The sequence below is a fragment of the Polyodon spathula genome, chromosome 22 (genome assembly GCF_017654505.1).
Source record: "Polyodon spathula isolate WHYD16114869_AA chromosome 22, ASM1765450v1, whole genome shotgun sequence".
NCBI classification, from domain to species: Eukaryota; Metazoa; Chordata; class Actinopteri; order Acipenseriformes; family Polyodontidae; genus Polyodon; species Polyodon spathula.
In genome coordinates, this window is record NC_054555.1 from 4,722,615 (window position 1) to 4,743,753 (window position 21,139).

The 21,139-nt window shown below is 39.5% G+C and overlaps 1 protein-coding gene across 1 annotated transcript in view; it reads right to left on the reverse strand.

Moving 5' to 3' along the window:
• LOC121297141 (rho GTPase-activating protein 26-like) overlaps positions 1 to 21,139 on the reverse strand; it is a 56,853-nt gene that overhangs the window by 22,107 nt on the left and 13,607 nt on the right. The window contains exons 2-15 of the mRNA XM_041223218.1: positions 12,323 to 12,418; positions 11,620 to 11,681; positions 10,818 to 10,889; positions 9,746 to 9,847; positions 9,424 to 9,534; positions 9,207 to 9,311; positions 8,379 to 8,508; positions 7,707 to 7,807; positions 6,715 to 6,809; positions 5,263 to 5,341; positions 4,505 to 4,541; positions 4,245 to 4,310; positions 3,952 to 4,026; positions 6 to 93 (exon numbers count right to left, since the gene is read on the reverse strand). Coding sequence (XP_041079152.1) covers positions 6 to 93; positions 3,952 to 4,026; positions 4,245 to 4,310; positions 4,505 to 4,541; positions 5,263 to 5,341; positions 6,715 to 6,809; positions 7,707 to 7,807; positions 8,379 to 8,508; positions 9,207 to 9,311; positions 9,424 to 9,534; positions 9,746 to 9,847; positions 10,818 to 10,889; positions 11,620 to 11,681; positions 12,323 to 12,418 — 1,219 coding nt within the window. The remainder of the gene's footprint in view (positions 1 to 5; positions 94 to 3,951; positions 4,027 to 4,244; positions 4,311 to 4,504; positions 4,542 to 5,262; positions 5,342 to 6,714; positions 6,810 to 7,706; positions 7,808 to 8,378; positions 8,509 to 9,206; positions 9,312 to 9,423; positions 9,535 to 9,745; positions 9,848 to 10,817; positions 10,890 to 11,619; positions 11,682 to 12,322; positions 12,419 to 21,139) is intronic.

Here is a 21,139-nt window from a genome sequence, read left to right on the forward strand (position 1 = left end):
ATTACCTTAGATAGTGCTTCAGCGCGCTGGTGATTGTTTTAATCTCCCATTCCGTGGCACTGTCCACATCCACTTCTGAGGATGTTTTGGAATCTAAAGAGAGATGGATATAAAATAAATTTTAGAGGACAATCAATCATTTAAAAAAAAAAAAAAAAAAAAAATTTTTTTGAACCACTTTGTTCAAGAGTTATGTAATACAGAAAAGCAGAAAAAGGATGGTTTCATATTGGGTTAATTCACCAATAGTATAAATCTTTTTAGCCATCACCTTTCCACACCTTTTCAGGACCTGGCTGAAGCCCCTGCCATCCACTTTCACCTTTACATTTAAACAATGAATACACAATTTATTCACACACACACACACACATACACACACACACACACACACACACTGCTGTGAAAGTCTTAGACATGTTGCATTTTTCTACTCGGATGCATTAAGAGCATCATCAGTTTACTCAAAGCCTCCACTCGTGTCTTCTACTATTATAACAACCTTTACTTACATAAAGAATGAAAATCATTGAGTGAAATAGCTCACATCACTCTATTTACAAGGTGTAGTATCCAATGCAAAATCAACAAGTACAGAGAAACATCATCTGTAATTGACAAACCCAGGACTGGAAGACCCACAAAGCTGTCTAACAAGGGTGAGCAATACTTGAAGATAATACTCTTAAGGAATAGAAAGAAGACAAGTGTTGAACTGACAACAGAGCTGGTAGAACTCACCTAACAAGAACAAAATACACATGCAATTTACTCATAAGGATTTGCTGTGGGTGTGTGTTCTGTTCGTCTGTCAGTTACACAGACACATTCACAACTGCTGTGTTCAACTACTGAGCCACTATTATCCAGGGATATCACTCAAAGGGCAAGCATCCCTCGTCCGTTTGGAATTCAAATGGTGAAGACAATCCCTATCTATATATAACATACCTGCAGAATGAACAGGATGCTGTATTTGAAAACAAGAGACATTCTGATTTGCTACCAACTCCTCCCACTTGGTTACTTCAAACTCCAAATCGTTTAGGCTGAGGTGGGGTGACAGGCTGATTCAAGTGTGATGAAGAGATTTCTCGAAGCGGAACACAGACTCACTTTCTATTTCAAGCTGCATATGCATTTGTAATGAAGACTGGTCTAGTTGAAGAGAATCTAGATGGCTTGAGGTTACCAGGAAATCTAATTTTATATATATATATATCTATATATATATATATATACTATATATATATATATATATATATATATATAGTTGTGGGTAATTTTAACTATCGCCCCACCCCCATTTTTAGCTGAATGTAAATTTGTCACCATTCTAATAACCACGTGCAAAATAAATAAGTAAATATACCACGCACAAATAATGACAGATTTCAAATATTGCGCTTCAAATGAGTAGAACAAGCTGTGCAGTACAGCAGTTGCTCTGTGCATTGACTGAATACATGGTCAGCACTTTTCGTTTCGGATCCGACAATACAGACTCTGAATCCAATTGATTACGCTTTCCTGTTAAGCTACAATCCATTTATACATATACATAAACATACATACACACACACACACACACACACACGTAATGTATCATTTCCAATGATTTTATTGAAATTTACTTTGCCGTTAGACACTAAGTTCTCAGTTACATAAAGTGCAGACTGCTAGTGCTAACCCAAGAAACAAAATCACCTTGACTTCTGGGCCACACCCAGTCTCTGGTACCAATTAATACTGAAGGAGGGAGGAGCAGCTAATCAACACGCAAGTGCTTGATGTTCAACAGGTAGTAGGATTGGCTTTGGACTAGATTTTTAAGGCACACATGTGGAAGTATTAAAACCTCTCTCTCATGCAAACACACAGGGAGTGCTTATGCTTGGCAAGCTAGATAATTATCACCATTTTCCTATGGCAACAAGGAGACAAAGACCCTGGAGCTAAACTGTACTGTATACACAACACTGCTTCCCTGGGAACAGGGCCTCTTTGAAAATGGGAATTCTGCTCCGTAGGCTAGCCAGAGCAAAACAAAAATACAGTATTACCACAGGACATAAGCTCAATATTAAAAAGAACGAACTGACGAACATGTTTGCACACAAATAGGCTTTTAAAAACGGAAACGTCGCTTCCCCACTGCACAAGAAGAGCTGTAGCCCAGTGGTCTGCTCACAGCTGTAATTATTCTGGTGCAGGACACTTCTGGAAGACTGGAAGCTGAATGTGGCCAGTGCAGTCCCAACAGAGTCCTGGCTTGGGTTTGACAGAGGCTAAAGCAACTGATCACGGAATGGACAAAATAAAAGGCTGGAACTGTTATTTCTACCTCAGTTGTTTTGAATTACTGTTGGCCAAGCTTTACACTCATTTTTGCCTCACCGTTTAACCACTACCAGAAATATTCACATCCAATACCCTAGATGTTCATCCAGACACCAGGACGAAACAGGCCCATAACAAGGTAATTTAACATGCAATTCGTGTGTACGGTTTATTAAGAATATTAATATTTTTCAGACACTGTAGGATTTTAATGAGATGTAAACTTTTTAACAGCCTTGCTTGAAATGACAGCTCTTTCACACAACGCGTTTTCTAGAACGTGCCTGAATAGATCTCCTCTGAATTAAAGGCATGTTGCCTTTCAGTCTTTCTTCAGGAGCTCCAGCTCCCTAATGAATCCAAAAGCTCCCTGGTCTACAATCTCTTGTTATTTTGGAATAAATTACCTGTTACACTTGTATTTGTTATATTAACAAAAAAAAAAAAAGAGTATCTGTTTGTGTATAAAAAAAAAAGAATCAAATGAAATCTAAGCAGTCTTGGGTATACAGAACCTATAGTTCTATGGTCTCTCTATCAAAGTCATATTCATGATGGTTTTGGTGGTCTGCAGTTCACTAGCCTAGCCTGGTTAAATCAGTACAGCGCAAGGCATACAAACAAACAGACATCCTTTCCCCAAACAACTGCCAACCTGACTATAACAAAACGACATGTGCTGAATTTGAACTGCACCACAGCCCCTTTGACCATTAAGACACGGCCAAGGCTATTTCTGTGTTTGGACTATATTACTTGAAAAAGGGCAACACTTCAGGAGATGCATGCCAGTTTAAATCCTTTAATTTGTTGAGCCCTGCCATCATTAGAAAAACGAACCATTAACCACAGAATAAAAACAAAATGGCTTCACCTCCCCGAATCTGGTGATGTGCTGCATGGTATCCAGTAGAAACAGCGGCAGCACAGGGACAGGGCTGGCTCTGGGTATGTGGAATGCAAACCCATTTCATTAGGATTACGTTTTCTCAGCTTGCAACATATCATAAAATGTGTGTTACCCAACCCTGGGGACTCGAGTTTGTACATGAATGATTCACTTTCATTATGATGACCTTGCACCGCACAAGATGTACTATGAAAAAACCACTGATCACATTTCCTGTTCTGAAGGAATCACAGACCCAGATTACAGTCAGTCCTCTCATTGCAAACTGGATTCAAAATGGGTTTCCATACACCACTAGCTTGCAAGTTATTTGACTGTATATATTATACTGCATAATAACCAAGAAGAACAGCGCTATTACTAACAAACCGCTAATCTTTTTAGATTCAAGTCCACTTCCCATAGCCAACTTCCCAACATTAAGGTATGTTTAACATACCTTTGTCAAGGGAAACTGTGTTTGGAGAAAAACTGTGGAGGTACTTAGAGAATAGTAAACTACTCTAATTTATTTCTATGTAAACCTGGAGGTACTCAGAGAATAGTAAATTACTCTCATTTATTTCTATGTAAACCTACTAATGTGTTTGTGATGTCATTTACTACACAGTTGATGAGTTAGCAATGTACTAGTCCTTTTTATTTAACCCTTTAGACACCACGGTGCACTCAAGTAAACTGTATGTGTATGGATTAGTTACCCATCAATAAGCCCAGCAGCTTCTGCACTCTGGAGTTGACACCAACTATTCTGTACAGCCCTTGCTCGTTGATTCCTGTTGGGTTAAAACATAACCTGTTATTAAAAGGCACTCATATTTCAAATGTACATAACTGCATTGTGAATATCCCATCTGAATACTCATGGCACGTGTGTTCAGAAAAGTTGCACTGGCCCCCGTTTGAACACACCGAAGATTGAGCATAATTGTTTCTTGCAAGTACATCATTACAAAAATAAGACCAAAAAAAAAAAAAAAAAAAAGGGTATTACCTCGTGTCTCCACAGCATGGATGAATTTCTTTATAATATTAAAGCCGATGCTATCCAGCTGAGCAGCTGAAACAAAAAGAATAGTTTCTCTAAAGTACATCAATAGACCCGGATAATATGATGGCGAGCACTGTGGTTTCAGAACAAGGGTTGTGTCTGGGGATGAGTGAATATCAGTCGCAAGCAACATGTTACAAAGTGTGTCAGTCATGGACTACCACTGGTTTTACTCTTAATACACATCCTTAGAGTGTACTTACTGCCTTCGCTCTGATTGTCTCTGTTCAAGTTATAAACCTGAAAATGAAAAAAAAAAAAAAAAGGATTGTAAAATAATTTGCAGATCAATCTAATGGGAAGCATTAACCTTATATTAATGAGTGCATGCTTTTGGGCATCTTTAGACAGGGCCATGATGTTTGCCAGCCCAGGCCTCACATTGTACTTCTTTCTGTATAAATGCTTCCTTGCTCACACAGCATGCTCATGAGATGGAACAGCATGCTCATAATACGTTTTTATTACCACAGAACAAGAGGTTTCAGTCAAAGGCCAAGAAGTGGAAGACGTAGTGAAAAGATGCCATTACTAAAACTTAGGTTAAAAATACATTTAGATTGATCTTTTAGAAGAAGCCCAGAAGTGTCCACAACATCGTCACTGCCACAGGGAAGTGAACTGGAGTTCGAAAAGGGAGACTAAACTAAACTGAACTAAACTATACAATGGACAGAGTCACCAAACTACTCAGTTCAAAAGTAAATGAGGCCCTAAAACGTATTGAGTCCAGCTGCACACGTGCATTAGTACAGCCACCCATGTTAATCACAATTTGAATTCAAAAGCACATTTAATCCCATTGGTACCAACCACTACTCTTATTACACCTCCTGTTCCATTAAATAAAAATCGAATGAATGCTTCCTCGAGGGGGAAGGTTGGTTACAGTGCTGCAGATGTTATTAGCAGAAGATATCTTACGCCACAACAGGGTCCTGGTCCTTATCTAGCAACTTACCGGCTCTCTACCATCCATAGCTTCCATCCAGAGTCTCCGGTCTTCTTCTGAGAGAGCCTGCATGGTGATCACTCCAGGCCTGGAATGAAAACACACAATACTGGGGTTTCAGGAAGCTCGTATTCACCTTCTTCCTCAAGCCAGAATACCTTACCAGTCATCCAGAAAAGAGGTGTGCAGACCTAATTGAAAGTAGATGCCCCTTACTGTAGTTTTCTTAGCACAAGCCCCAGGTCTATTAAATTCCGTGCACCCTGGTGGGATGAATCACACTGTGGAACAATAGCATCTACTTATGTAGTGCAGCTGACACGGATGATCCTCGCTGTGCACCGGAGATCAAATGCTGAAACCTTTAATACCACACCACTGTGCTAAGCAGTCTTATTGAGAAAGCACACCAAACGGGAGGAAGAAGGCCTCCACATAACTAAACGAGATGAGTAGTGGTATGTATTACAGCACAGCACAGCCCCTGCGCTGGTGGATTTGAGGAGCTGTGCATGATAAAAGATGCATCTTTGCATTCCTGATTGTAGCTTAGAGGAGAGAATCAAGCTGGAGACACCTATCAATCTCCACAAAAAAATGACAAGATCACATGCAGAGAGATCAGATTCTATTCTGCAGGGAAGATGTTTTAATCATGCTCCAGTTTCACAAAATAACAGCTGGGTTCTACAATTTCACCCCAGTCACCGCTTTCCTTTCTATTGCACATTTATGATGTGGCAGCAGCCCTGGGAAAGGCATTGATTCATTCTGAGAAATCATTTCAAACCGCTCCCGTTTCCTGGCACTCTCCAGGTGGGCAAGCCCCTTCACTATAGGAGGCTTATCCTTTTGGGGAGGATTTGAAATACAGCACATTGTTTTCTTCCTCAATACTCAATTGCTCAAGCAGGTTTAGAAACTGCTTTACTAATTCCATATTCAGCCTTTAGAAGAGTCACCTTTCCTGTGGGCAATACAAAGCTGAGCCATGCTTTCTGTGGCGTTATTGCTGTCTGAAGTGTGTTAGTTATTAAAATAAAGTGGCCTGCATTTGTATCTCAAAGGTGGCATTAGTCATACTAAAATTAGTTTTGGTTTACATCCAAATATCCAAGTGTTTGGTTTGGTCTCTACCCCTTCAGTTGATGTTATAATCAAGTGAATGACTGATCAAATTAGATCAGTTTTGATACAGCCTAAAAAAAGAGGATATATACATGCATAAACTGGATTTATACAGACTGCAATGATGTACTTCAAAAGGCATTCTGGTAAGTTCTCTAAATTCACCTATTCAGTTATTAATGTTAAATGGATGTGTTTGACAAGTGCCAGCATTTAGCTCCATCCAGTGGACTTCCTGGGTTGATGCAGGACTGCAACTGTTGGATCCCCATGAGAGCGCAAATTTGTCTCAACACTGCCACCTTGTGACAGGCACTGCTTCCTGCCACTCACCGATCCACTGCCTCCACATCAAAGCAGAACCTTTTCTCAATGGAGTCGGACTTCCTGCGAGTGCAGGACTTCAAAATGAACGTTTCTTCTTCTCCCTGTGAATATTAAACAATGATCATTGGAGTTGTTCAGTTCTCATTGCAATACCCATTCTACTTCAATAGGCCTCTACATTAGTTTAAATTATTAAAAGTTAACAAAGCAAAAACCTGGACTGTTCACGGCCATCATGAACTGAACTGTAGAGCCATTTTGATGCCTTTTTATTATATTGTTGTGGTAGTGGCATTGAGGTCAAGGTTTAACAAAGAGACCAAAGACAGCACCCAAGCTAGGCTCTCCTGCTGGACAGACAGGGGACACCACCTGCTGCTCCCAGTCTTTTCCCTAAATTAACTCACCAGAACAAAGCAGCTGGCTCCTATTATATGCCATGTGGCCAGGCTCTATTGACCACCAGTTAATCAGTTAAGACCCAGCCAAATTCTACACATAGATTTGGCAGGGATAGACAAATGAAATGACCAGGAATTTCAGGACGATGATTTCACCAGAGACATTGTAGGTAATTAACCCAGCCCTCTGATAACATTAGGAGCACACGTACTCACCTATAAACAGACAGACCAAACATGAATACTATTTTACGAAACAATCACTGCTTGCTGAATAAACAACAGGCCATGTAAACATGATGTGCCTTTTAACCATCTCAGACTCTTCATTAAATCGATGAAGGATTACTTCACTCTGCACAGTTTGGCCATACATACCGGGTACATTTATACAAAAGTTACTTTGTGTTATTTGACGGAATATTTTAATTAAAATGTTTCCAATCCAAACCGCTAGTGCAGGAAATTGGCCCTCTAGTTGTTTCTTAAGCTCTCTTATGCAAATCATATACTTGGCGATACTTCCTCGTCTTTCTCTGGTCAATATGCTGGTTTAACCCGTCAGAAGAAACAACTACATAACCCATGAATACTCACCACTTTCCCTCCGGATTTCTGATCAAACAGAACTATAGTGACCCGCTTGGGCTCTCTTTGGTAAGTGCAGTAATGCTTCACCCATGTGGACACAAAGGAACCTGTCAAGGGAATATAGGAAAACAGCTAAACTGTGCTCAGCTTGTGGGCTATACAGAGGCATGGGGGGCATCTGAAATCTCTCTCTCAATCTACACATTAAGCCTGCTCTCACTACCAAGGTACTTCTGGGCTGTCTAGAAGTAGGGATGAAAAGATCTGTAATTCACTTTTACAGTCTCCTCTTCAAGTCTGCTGTTATTACAGTTAATAGGCAGTTTATATACAGTTTACTATGTATAATGGTTGTTCAAAATCTGCTGTTAAGTACAGGTACTGTATATCCATAAATCCATATATAAAGACATCAATTATTAGCTGCTTTAGTATTTTTACATTTAAGTTCTACATACTTGGATTCACGGTGTATAGTGATTATAAACAGGCAGTCTTTCTTTAAAAGGGGGTCTTTAACATGGTACACATAGAGAGCAAACTAACACAAGGAAGTATTGCGAGAGGAATCAATAGAAAAAATAAAACAGGAACAGAAGAGCTGAAAGGAAGATGAATGGATGTGGAGGGCCAGGGAGGCCGGTGGAGAAGAGCGAGTGTGAAAGATACAACACGTACGCTTCTCGTGCACAAACAGGTAGCCCTGCATGGTGTGGGGGCTGATGGTCTTGTGTTCATCTGGGTTCTCCTTCATCTTCTTCATCAGGCACTCCACCTCTAACCTCGTCCCCTCAAAACGATTCCTGGTCTGTCAAGAGGAAGACCAACGCCGCACTAGAATCACTCTGCTACACCACGACTCTTCACAGCTTACAAGTTATACTGAGTATTCGGATATGTACAATCGTTTACACAACAAGAAAAAAAACATTTTTTTTAAGTCTACAAAGCCAAAATGGCACTTCAGTTCCACACCTGTACCTGCACAAGAAAACTAATGTCTTATACTGTGAGTCACTAGCCTGGGTTTGGAATCCAAATTCCCTTATTTTACATTATTAGTTCAAAACTAGCTTCTGACAAAGGTTACATACTGTAGGTGGTCAAACAAATACAAACTGTTTAATACTAGAGAAGATCTCTGGAATGAGGAAAAAGGAACTTAAAATGGCCCAAATTCCCAATTGACAACATGGAGTTAATAGATAGAAAAAGAACAGCACAGCGTCGTTACTAGGTATTGCCAGATTCTAGGCGGCAGCTTTTATTTAATGCACCCAAGGCCTGAGTGTTATTCTCGAACCAAACTGAAGCAAAGCAAGCTTATCTGAAAGAACAGGTGCACGCTTCCAAATGGAGCATTCAGTTTGTTGAACAATATAAAGCCCCAACATGACAATTTCCACAAGCTGTTTTCAAAAGAAAACTCCAGAAAAAGATTGGGTGAATTGCATTGCATTTTCCTACAACGCAGACACAGAAAGGCGTCCAGTACATAACACTTACATTTTGGATGCTGATGGTTAACTCTGTCTTGAAGTGGCTAAAGTCCTTTGCCAGCTCATAGCCATGGTGATAAAACGTAAACAGCCCTTGCAGGAAAGCCAGCAACTGCAAGAACAAAAAGACAGTTAGCTGTGCTACCCTGACGGTGTGCAAAGGTTCAGTAGCAATACAGTGAATAATGATAATAATCTTGTATAAATATGCAACATATACCTACAGGCTCAACAAACTCAAACATCTTCCTCTCCTGAACCTCCTGCACTTTGAACACGTACTCCAGCGACACTTCGTAGAAATGCTGACGGACCTGGTCCACCTGAGTGTCTGCCTGCAATGGGAATAAACACATTAAAACGGACAACTACCACTAAACTCAGGCTTCAGCTTGTCCAGAAGGCATTTAGTTTTGATAAGGTTGTTTAAAGCACTGGAGTCTGGATTTACTGGAATCAAATCCACTAGGTCAACAAGGTTGCACAGAGACACATTAAAATGCAACACCACAATAAAGCAGGGACACTGGGAGGACGCGCCCTCACCTCGAGGAGGTGTGATTCTTTTTTCTTGGAAGACAGGTTTAGGTGCTTCTCCAAGACGCTGCAATACTTCTCTGTTTCCTTGTCATACTTTTTTCTTGCTTCCTGAAGAGGAGACAGAAAGGGGAAAGAGGCGTTAAAATGAGAAAGTGTTGAGAAGTTCCAGCAGAGAGTGTAAACCTGAGTGCAGTTACCAGACAGTGGAACAACACCCTTCATGAATCCTTCATTTACAGAACGGAATAGAAACTTTACGAAGCAAACAAAAACAGTCATTTTGTCATTTCTCATAAACGAACAATAATAAAATCATAGTTCATGTCAACAGTTGCAATGCTCTGTTTTTCCAGAAGGTGGTGATGTTGCTTTAGATCTTCTACCACACCGTTTGCACAGACCAATACACTGGGCACCTTTTTTATTTAATTTGTGTTCCTGATATAGCCCCATTAATGGACTCAATTTAATTTAATAATGAATGTGACTTTGCATTAGAAAATGTGCATTAAAATACTATAAACCTCTTCATACTATTGCATTAACTTCTGCAAGTTTGCAATCTTATAAATTACTGCTATACGACACAATATATCACAATGTACTGCATAATTGATCCATACTATTGAATATCTATGTACAAACAACTGTGCTGTAATGCCAGATACAGGAGGTATCTAGCAGTAGATAATTGCTAACATTTTATAGTTGTTGCTTAGTTCTGAACATACAAATCCAAAAAGAGATGGGTGTCATAGTGGGGGGGGTTACTGTAAAGTGATCTGAATTGTGACGCTTTTGAAGTTGGCTTTCCAGTCTCCCCCCCCCCCCCTTATTCCTCTTCAACCAGAAGGAGGCACTGTTGAGTAAGTGTAATGTTTTTATTTACATTCCTGTTTGCATTAAAGTTAATTTGTATCATGCAGATGCCTCCCTTGCACAACACACTGTATTATTACTGCAGTAAATATCAGTATACACATTAATGATTATTGCATTAGCATTGTAGGTATTTTGCAGTATTAATGACATGTAATGTAACTACCGCCACACAGAAGCCCCAATGGAAGCAGTTTACCTTTGCCGCTCCAATCTGCTCCTTGCGGAACCGTTCTAGTGGTGTGATCAACACATCACTGGCATTCTCAATCTGAAAAACATTTTATAACGACAGTAAAACTGCTTGGGACCCACAAGCAGGTCATACTAGACATGCAGCCATGGCATTGCTGGAGGATATAAAAAGCAAAGCCCATAATTTTATGATATTACCATATTCATACCCCATGCCACCAATGTTTCCATTGGTTTAACTGTGTGTGACAGTGATAAAGCACTGTAATGCAAAAGTAAGATTCCATGCACACATAAGCTTTCATTATAGGCTAACAATATTCTACAGTGTCACTCTGTTAAAATCATGCATGTTAAATTCATACTAGGTAAAAATGCCTTCCGTTGTTTTTTCTTACACTGTACATGTGGAATGTTGTTAAATCACAGGTAAAACTTATAAGCAGCTCAGTAGCAGCATTTAAAACTGAAAGATTGCAGCTGGACGCCATTCTTTATAGGATAATGTGCAAGCTAGAAAAGATTCTTTAGCATTTACCAACTCCTCAACCATTTTTCCAGCAGCACTGACAGATTTGGAGGTCCACCCTCCCCTTATCATTATGAAGGCATGACTATGCCCTTGGCAACACCAGCTAGTCTCTTAGGCTCTGAATAGAGAATGAAACCTGACAAATCTGGAATATTATCGAGTGTTCTCAGCAGTGTGGACCAGGTATCTGAGTGTCTGTTTCTGCAGTGCACTGGTCTATTTCATACTGTATTTTATAATCTTTGGTCACAATGCCCTGGCATCCCTAACTCACCATCCGTGTCCTCTCGTCTTCCAGATTCTTTAACACCCCTGCAAACTCCTGAAGCGACCTCGCTGCGGGGGAGAAAGAGAACAGCAATAGCTTTTACAAATCAAGGGTAGCACAACACCACCAGAATGTGCAGCATCGTTTACGTCAATGTAGGGGAATGCTGAAGCACACTGTATCATTCACCAGCTGGTATGCTAAATATGAAACTAGCTCTTTTATATTTTAGCGGTCCATTAGGGAAAGTCATTCTGCATGACAGTGCAACGCAGTTCAAGTACTATTAGGTTCTCTAATGATGCTGGAATGTGCACTGCAGTAAGGGGGAGTACTGTACTAAAGTAGGTGGGGTTGAAATACAAAGAGTAAGTGATGTATATTATAATTCAGTGAATTAATATGGGGAATGCAGTGGGATCTTCATACCATGAACATATTAATATTATTACATTTCTTACCTATTTAATATCTCGTTATTCGTGTTCTCGATCATTATATATTGGTATTGTTTGGATCATTATTTAACCACTGAAAAAGCTGGATTCCTGAGGGTGTTTTTTTACACATCATCACCATGAGGGGTGTGCAACTAATTTTTGCACCCTCTGCTACTGTGGTAACTTTGGGTTTCAAATGGGAAATCTCTATATACAGTAATTTACAGTATGTTCAAATGTTCAGATTGGGGGGAAAAAAAGTTGCTTACCAATACATATTTCATCATCAGTCTCTGCATCTCCTATACACTGAAACTTGAATTCATTTAGAGATTCAGCAAACTTTCTCTTCGCTGAGGACATATCTGAAAGAAAAAAAAAACAAAAAAAACACACAGGCACATTTTAATACAGGTTCATCAGCTTCTGGGCTCTTAAATGTGCATGCAAATAATGCGAATTACTGAAGGCAAGGAGAGTACGTAACCTTTAAAAGCAGATTCAGTAATTACGAGCTGGCCATTTACTGTAGGCAGGTCGACTAATTGAAAAGAATATACAGTCCATGTGACGGAAACTGCCAATATCAATGTGAAACTACAAAGACCAAATTATACTCAGGGCTTTATACTGGAACAGGACCAACCGTTATATAAACAACAACAAAAGCAGCTGAAGTCTTAAGCTTTATTTGCATTGACAAAAATAGATTTGTTAAGGGTAAGGTTAACAGTTGGTTACCTATGACTGGTTGATCTTGGAAAAATCAATCAATCAATCAATCAATTAATCAGGATTTCACCAAAATGTAAAGGATTATTATCACCAATAACTGGTTAAAGCTTAAAATGAACACACAGGTAACAATTTGACTTTGATATCCAGAGCAAGTCCAGTGTAAGATTATCTGAAAAACAGTCCTGGTTATTAATCAAAGAGCTGGATAAATCCTCTCCTAGCTTTTCATGTACTCTCACAGATGGAAGTAGATCTCAATTTAAAAAAATTTAAATAAAACGTCAAAAGCAATTGTCTGAAATTAAAACAAAACAGGCTACAAGTTAGCTCAGTTGTGCAACATGTGAGCAGTTCAATGCAGGAGGTGAAATGCTGCAGCACCTTCGGGACTCTTGAAGAATCTGGAGAACCAGGGTACAGTAGTGCAAGTAAAACAAGCCTACAAGCAGTGAAGGAGAGTGCCACCCAAACCAGATCCAGACCTACAGCAATAACGAGAGCACCTCAACAATGTCTCCCGGGCACACTAGAAAATTTCTGTATAAATCATTTTAAAAACCTGCAATTACACAGATGTATTCTATAGGCAGCTCTCACATGTGGTTCAAACAGTCCTTAAATATACAGAACTGGGCAATTAAGCAGTACGCATTTCTATTAGGACGAGGGAAGTCTGTTTCTGTTTCTGCCTCAGTTCAGAAAGAAAATAAATGCAGCACAGCTGCAAATATCTCGTATTTGCATTTTAAAATCTGCACTACGTTATGCAATTTCAATAGGCATAGTGGAAGTGCACAGAATAAAAATATGACTTTAAACCCTCCATATGATTTGTAATTCTGTGACATTTCAATACTGTGCACCAATCTTACTGTAGTGCTATTAAAAATAAACGCCAAGCACAATTTCTGTTGTATGTCCCCCAAGTTGAGAAATTATCTTAAAGCCTTAAATTCCCAATGTAAGTTTGCAACAATTTGTGAATGCTTCATAAGAGACTGGCTTGGCATTGACCTTGAAGTTTAAAGACAAAAACACACAGGGAAGAGAGCCATCAATCCATCCTGCTACTCTGAAATCAAAACCCACTCTACACATCCTGAAGGTACAGTATTTACTGTGCAAGACGTCAGAGCACTTCTAATTAAATGGCCTTTTTCAGAAATCAATTATTTTTACAAGACTGGGAAAGTTATGTGTAATTACTACTTTACTAATTAACTGATGTATTAATTATTGCAGTTTCCAGGACGGAAGAACTGTATCCTGTGGGTCCTGATGGAATTAGATATTTTTACAGACTTTTTAAAATATTAAACTCACTTCTACTTTATTATTGCAGACAATTAACATTATCTACACAAGTTTCAAGTTTAAATGTGTTAAATCATGGTACTAAAAAAAAAAAAAAATTAAAAAAAAAAGCAGGGAAAAGGCAAATAACTGAGGGTCTTTGTTTCCAGGACAGACATTGTTTGCTAATTCTGGACCCATCCTTCAGCAGGGCAGTGTGGGAGATGCATTAATCAGCTCCCCAGAGTGTGTTTGACAAGCACTGCAGCAGAACTCAGAGGCCACACAGAGGGCGATACACCTGACCTCCTGCTCAAGGACACAGGCAGGCAGGCAAATGATGCAAGGACATGTGCAGCTGTAATAAGTGTGGTTAACTGTTACAGTACACCTTGCTGCTGTCTATTAGTTATTACAATAGTGAAAAGTGACTAACCTGTACCGATTCTACCAGGCTTCCAGTGTTGTATATGTCCCTGCACTAATGATCAGTTTATGCATACCATATATAACCAGTATCAGTTTGGTGTGTTAGATTGAGGAGGGTTTGCAATTTAAAGACACTGAATTATTGTTGCTTGGTTCTGAATATTAATTTATTAAAATGGTCACATTGATACAAAATCAATCTGCGGATCTGTACAGTAGGCCTATATATATATATATATATATATATATATATATATATATATATATTATACATAGATATATTTATATATATATATATTTTATGGAAATATAGAAATACTGTAATGTGGTGCTGCTAAAAGCAATAAAAAAAATAAAATAATACAATACTGTATGGCATTCCTGGAATTATTATTATTGTATAATATTCCTGCAGCACTAAACAGGACGAGGCAGTTTCAACACAGTACTTCATTGTTTTGATAATCAGGTAGTGAAGTGAATGGACTCAGCTGTGTTGTTTTGAAACACTAGAAAAATCAGGTTTCTATCTAAGGGGGGGGCAATTTTACAGAACAGTAAATATTGCCCTTTATGTACTACTGATATTCCCTAAAGCCTGGCAGTATTAAGTACATTCTGGGCAGGAACCAAGCACTGAAGTGACCCCTGACCCATACTGACACTTCAACAATAGCATAGCATTGCAAAGCAATCCCACTTCCAGTAAGTGCAGTCAATACAGAGATTTCATTTTGCAGCAGGGTACAGTACTGTCACCACAGGACACTGGACAGCAAGCCTCCAAGGCAGATGGTGTATTGTACTGGAGTTACTGCACTCTGCTTTTCTATTACACACCCATAAGCCTGGCAACATCCTGGTCGCATTATTTGCTGCGGAACTCATTTTCAAAGCAGATTTACTACATCATTTATTGTCTACAAAATGTAATCTGGATGAGATACAACAGTAGATTTCCAGTGCTGATGACAAGAGAAAACTGGATGCTTGCCAGATACGAGCAAACCTTAAGCACTAAATAACCTTGCTGTAGGAAAACTGGGAGACAGGAATAGACTGTACAGTACTAGTGCTGTATCAGGAAACAGAGGCCTAATTTTACTTCTCAAATTTACAGTGCCCAGTTATTTTACCCCAAGTTATTAGAATATCCAGTTCCTTCACCAGAGCAAATCCCCACAATAACTTAGGAGACCTGAAGGTCAGTGGGTGTCCTTGGATCCCACAATCAAGCCAGTTGCCTCTTTACCTCCAGAAGCCTGTTAGCAGATGTCAGCAAGCTACATGCCCCTGGGTCGATAAAGGCCAGCCCTGCAGGACTCTACTTGACCTCACTGAGTGCCTGGCCAGTGGTCATGCATTATGCACCACATGGTCATGCATTTACCAGGTGATCCACTCAGGTACCCAGAAGAGAAGTTTATTAGTAAACAAATGTTTTCAAATTTAAAAAAAAAAAAAAAAAAAAAACACAGCCCAACAAACATCAATTAAACATTTAGTGCTTTAGAAAAACACAAGTAAAGACAGCTTGTTGTGACATGTCGTGTGAAATACTCACTGCGCACGGCCCTTTGGACCCTACTTCCCTCTGGCATTGTGCCATTTTTGGGAGGGAGGAAACCAAGAATAGGTTTAAGCATCCTATTAACTTTTATAGTTTACAGCGGAGTAAACCAAGTAAAGCAGTTCTTAAAATTGGGATTTGTAAAATTTGAGGAAAGCCAGACTCGCCCAAGTGCATGGAGAAACCAAGGAGACTGAAGACATCTAACATTTAAACAAACGTCTCTATAATGTGTCATTATACAGGACATTAAAAATCTTAGTAAAGTGCTTATTACCGTGTACTGCAGTAGTATCCTGCATTTAAAGTTTGACAGCTAGATACAGGCTGACAAGATCTACAGTACAGCAGAACACTGCTTGGACACCACCAAGACTATACACACTAAAACCAAAAGTATTACACAGTAAGCTAATGTAGGTGTATATTTGTTTGGCAATATACTGTAGACACACAAAAAAATATGATAGGAAATATATTTACTACATGGGGGCCAGGAGGTACAGTATTCTGAGATCTTTAACAGGAAGAAACTCCTAATCAACTGCACAATGTACTGTCGGATTCCCACTGAATGCTGGAATCAAAACAGCAGGTTAAATATTAACAGTACACTTAGAACTCTGTTCATTCCTGGTCCCTCTTAAATTAATGTTAAAACAACGAAAAGAGAAGGTTGACTATTCCCATGACAATAAAAGACACTCAATTTAAAGCAGCCAAGCAGCAGAGAGATCTTCTCCATACTGCAGAACGCTCTGTGGCTCCCCTAACTAGATGCCAAACCAACCAGAAACATGGCGAGTAGCCAAGCAAAGACAGGGCACTGAGAGAAGACAGTGGGGGAAAAAGTGGTCTCTGCACTTCAGGTGAGCTACTGCAACACATTCCTGATTTGTTTTGGTGAGCAAGAAAAAAAAAAAAAGAGGTGTACAGTAAACACATTGTACTAATTTCTCAAGAGAATTCTCTCTGTTAAATACTGTACTTCTGCATGATTCAGCATTTCATTCAGAACTGAAGAGATACAAGAACTCCCATAGCTAAACCCCTGTTTACAGTATTACAGCTCACTAAGCACTAGCAAACACGCATTGAAAGAAACAGAAAGAGACAAATATTTACTCTTGTTTAAAAATATTTTTAGCTCACCTACAGAAAGCCGTCTGTGGTTGAATGTTCTAATTGGGGTTTCTTCCAGGTGAAACTGGCACCTGCAGTGATATTAACAGTGCTTTCCACATAGATTCTTGCCTCAACCATTACTGAAACTGCACCCTTTCCTGCAAGCTGTGCATGCCCTCTGGGCCTACTGCACAGCACACTGCAACTCCCATCTCCACTTGCAGTATGTGGGAGAAAGCAGCAAACTCCTTTAGTGCCAGCTAGCAAGCCAGCCTGCGTTAGAATACTCAGGCAGGCAGCTTCTTCAAGCCCAGACAAGGTTGTCTGAACTCATGGCTTCCTAATCCAAAGGTTCCTCTCTTAAATAGTCAGCTATTATATTCTGCTGCACACCAAATACAGATACACCCCCTACAGAGATAGGTGATCATTTTCTTGGGTTGGAAAACGGTCAGAAAGTAACAAGAAAACAAGGGGCATTTGTACTCTCTGCATGTCCTAAAGACACATACAACACTGTATATATGCTTTAACAAGAAGGGTTAACTATTATTAACTATGAGAACAGTGTGACTCTTTGCACAGCTGTAGTATAGTAGAGCTGAAATAACTACAAACTGCAGAAAGACTTGAAAAGGCAAGAGGAGAACCCACTAGGTGTGGCCCAGGAGTAAAGCATTCAGCAGCCCTTGCTTTGCTTGGTTCAGCCTGGCACACAGCTCCCTAATTATATATATATATATATATATATATATATATATATATATATATATATATATATATATATATATATATATTGATATATAGATATATTATATAGTATAATAAATATATAGAATATATATATATAACAACTGACGTGAGACACCAGCTTAAAGCCACTAGCCACAGGAAGCCTGAAAAAATACTGCAAACCATACCAACCTAACAGCATCTCAAAACAGAATCTGCAGCATGCACAACTGAAACTAGAAGATTTTATTTTTTTATTATTTTTTATTTTTTGGTTCAATTTATAAATGTTTGCAGTTCAGGTTCTGCCTTCTGCTTTCTTGTATGCAAAGGAAAACTAAATTTGGCAGAGTAGTTCATGTCTGTTTGCTGTATATTTGTGCACTGAAGCATTCTGCAAATATAACCAGAGAATAACAATAGTGTTTGGTCTCAGCTCTCCCAAGCACATGCATTTTGCTAAATTCAGAAAGTTTTAAAGGAGGTGCAAAAAATAAATAAATAAATTCCTCACTCAGTTTGAGCATTCCCAATAGACACACATGTACAATGATATATAGTATAGCATGAAGCCAATATGTCAGGTCTGCTGCTAATACAGCAATCCTACCAGAACAACCAGGGATACACCGCTCAGACTATAAACAATACCAACACACATTCGGTACAGTAGGTTGAGACATAGGAACGAGCACCCTGTTATGTAAGCAGCCACTGGAAACTCTGAGAAGTTAATCGTTCGTAATTAGAAGCTCCCTCATACTCATGCCAGGCCAATATCTGTCTGGTCCTCTATGATGTTTTGTGGTGTAAACACGAAAGACCTTTACTTTTAAAAGGGCATATTGTTACAGGACAATGGGTCTATACAGAAATTACAACAGTACTTGGAAAAGGAAACTAAAATGACCTGCTAAATAATGAATGCCATTAATGACAAGGGCAGTATTAAGGTTTTTTTTTTTTTTTTTTTTTTTTTTTTAGTAAAAGTATTAAACAAGCTTTCCAGATACAGCATTTCAGTTGCTTCAAAGTCCCAGTGTTCCCAATGCACTTGAATATAGCAGCGTAACCGGGCATAGGCATGTTCTATTACACACAAACTCTATCGTATCTGCCGTGGACATGTACAATGCTTCAAATGATTCTCAAGCTGCTTTGTTACAAAGGAGCATAGCCCATCCTCGCGTGCCGAGCCACAATCAAGGGCTGCAACATTACTAAAGGCAGGCCTGCGCCAAAAACTCCAACTCCAACACACTACCAACAAAACAAACACGCCCAAACAAACCAGAAACAAGCCCACTGTTTTGCCAAACAGCTGGATTTCATCACAAGAGCAAGTCAGCAGGATGACACCTGCATCAAAAGGAGCCAGTGCACATTTAATGATACAGCAGGGCTACCCATTAGGAGCATAAATGCTTACGTTTTACTTTCCCTTCACTGCAGCGAGTAACACAGCAGCTACCACTGCACACAGTATTAAAGTCACTAGTGGGCCAGACTCGTTTAACTTTACATTACAATATTATTCCAGTGCTGAGGTTTATTAACAGAACAGGACACACCTTTAACCTGTCAACGATTTCAAGGTTGCTAAATAAGCTGAAAGGAGGCAAAGTATTAATTTAATCTTTGTTTATGTCTCTATTTTAAAGTTCAAATAACACAACAGAAACCACTAGGTCCTTTTTAGAATAACAAACATGTTTGCCCGCCCTCCCACCCTATCAGCACAAAATGTAAAATTCTGTAATAAGTTAAAGCTGGGGAAAAGAGAGAGGGAGAGGGAGAGGGAGAGGGAGAGGGGATGCTGACTCCAAAACACCAGTACTTTCCTCTGGTTCTCTCCCTCTCTATTCTGCTGGCTATCTCTCACACAATGCACAGCCACACTGCGCTGGTCTCCTGGCAACCAGAACAAAGCTCTACCACGATGAACTGGGGGTTTCTAAACCTCACTGAATTATTTTACAAAGCTCCTGGCAGCCGCATGCTGCTGACACAGCAGCAGAAAAACAGAGGTTTCTAAGAATAAATAAATAAATTAAAAGTTTTGCGTCCATCAAAACAGTTTTTACAGAACCAATTTTCACTGCTCCTACAGTAGATCAAAGTGAAATCTTCACATTAAACTCCTTACATGCCCCAACTAAATAGAAGTGTAAAAAACAGAGGGTTCTAGTGATGTTGAATTTCCAAAGGAGGCTCTCTGTGACATAAGGTACTGTAGAGAGGGGAGGTCCAACGACGGTGCAGCAGTCTTCAAAACAAGCAAGTACATTGAAGCACATTGAAAACTCTTCAAAGTAAATCTGTAGCTTAGACGCCATGTACAACATGGGAGGGGAATGCAGCATCAGGGCTTGCATTACCATTGTGTCCCCCAGTCACAGAGTAAGCTCAGAACAAGTCTGAGCAGTGATCTTGCTTAAAAGGGTACTGCAGTAGATGGACGGTGAGACTTTGCAAGGAACTTTTCTTTGGCCTCCACTATATGTAAGCCAGCACCAACAGAACTGTAACTCTTTCACTTAAATTTATAAACTGGGTTACATTTTGCTCAGGAAGCGCGACATTCTTTTTTGAATCGCGATTGCTGTTCGAAGCCAGCTTCACAACATTTGGCCCGTGTTCCATGCACTGCCATGGTTTAAATTATCTTGTGTTTAAGCCTTGGGTTCAATGACAGTTTTACTGCATTGTATTAAAAAAAAAAAAAGAAATCTTATTGAAGTGCATTTTCTGCTCATCAATGAATGGAACAGGGTCAGCAGACAATGCTTTAAGGCACTGCATGTCGATGCTGGTGGTCTGTTTACTGGAGCGTTGACTAAACCTGTCTCAACCTCAACTCAAAACTGAAAGAGTGAATACTCCACTCCATTACCTGCTTCATGGGAAATTTACAAAACGAAATTGCAAACATTCCAAAATGCCACTGATAACTACAGTAAAAGTAGGAGGCACTGCAATACACCACTATTAAAAGTTGAGGCATTCACTATCTGGTTCCACTTATCTTTATCTCTGGGAAAGGTCCAGTGAATAAATAACACTGACATTAGTGGAGACACAGTGCTTTGATCAGGGACACAGTAGAACTACAGCACTCTACAAGAGACAGACGTTTTACAGCTTTATCTCTTAAAAAGCAGAAGATGCTACCAAGCTTTCCCACTGTAACTGGAGCCAT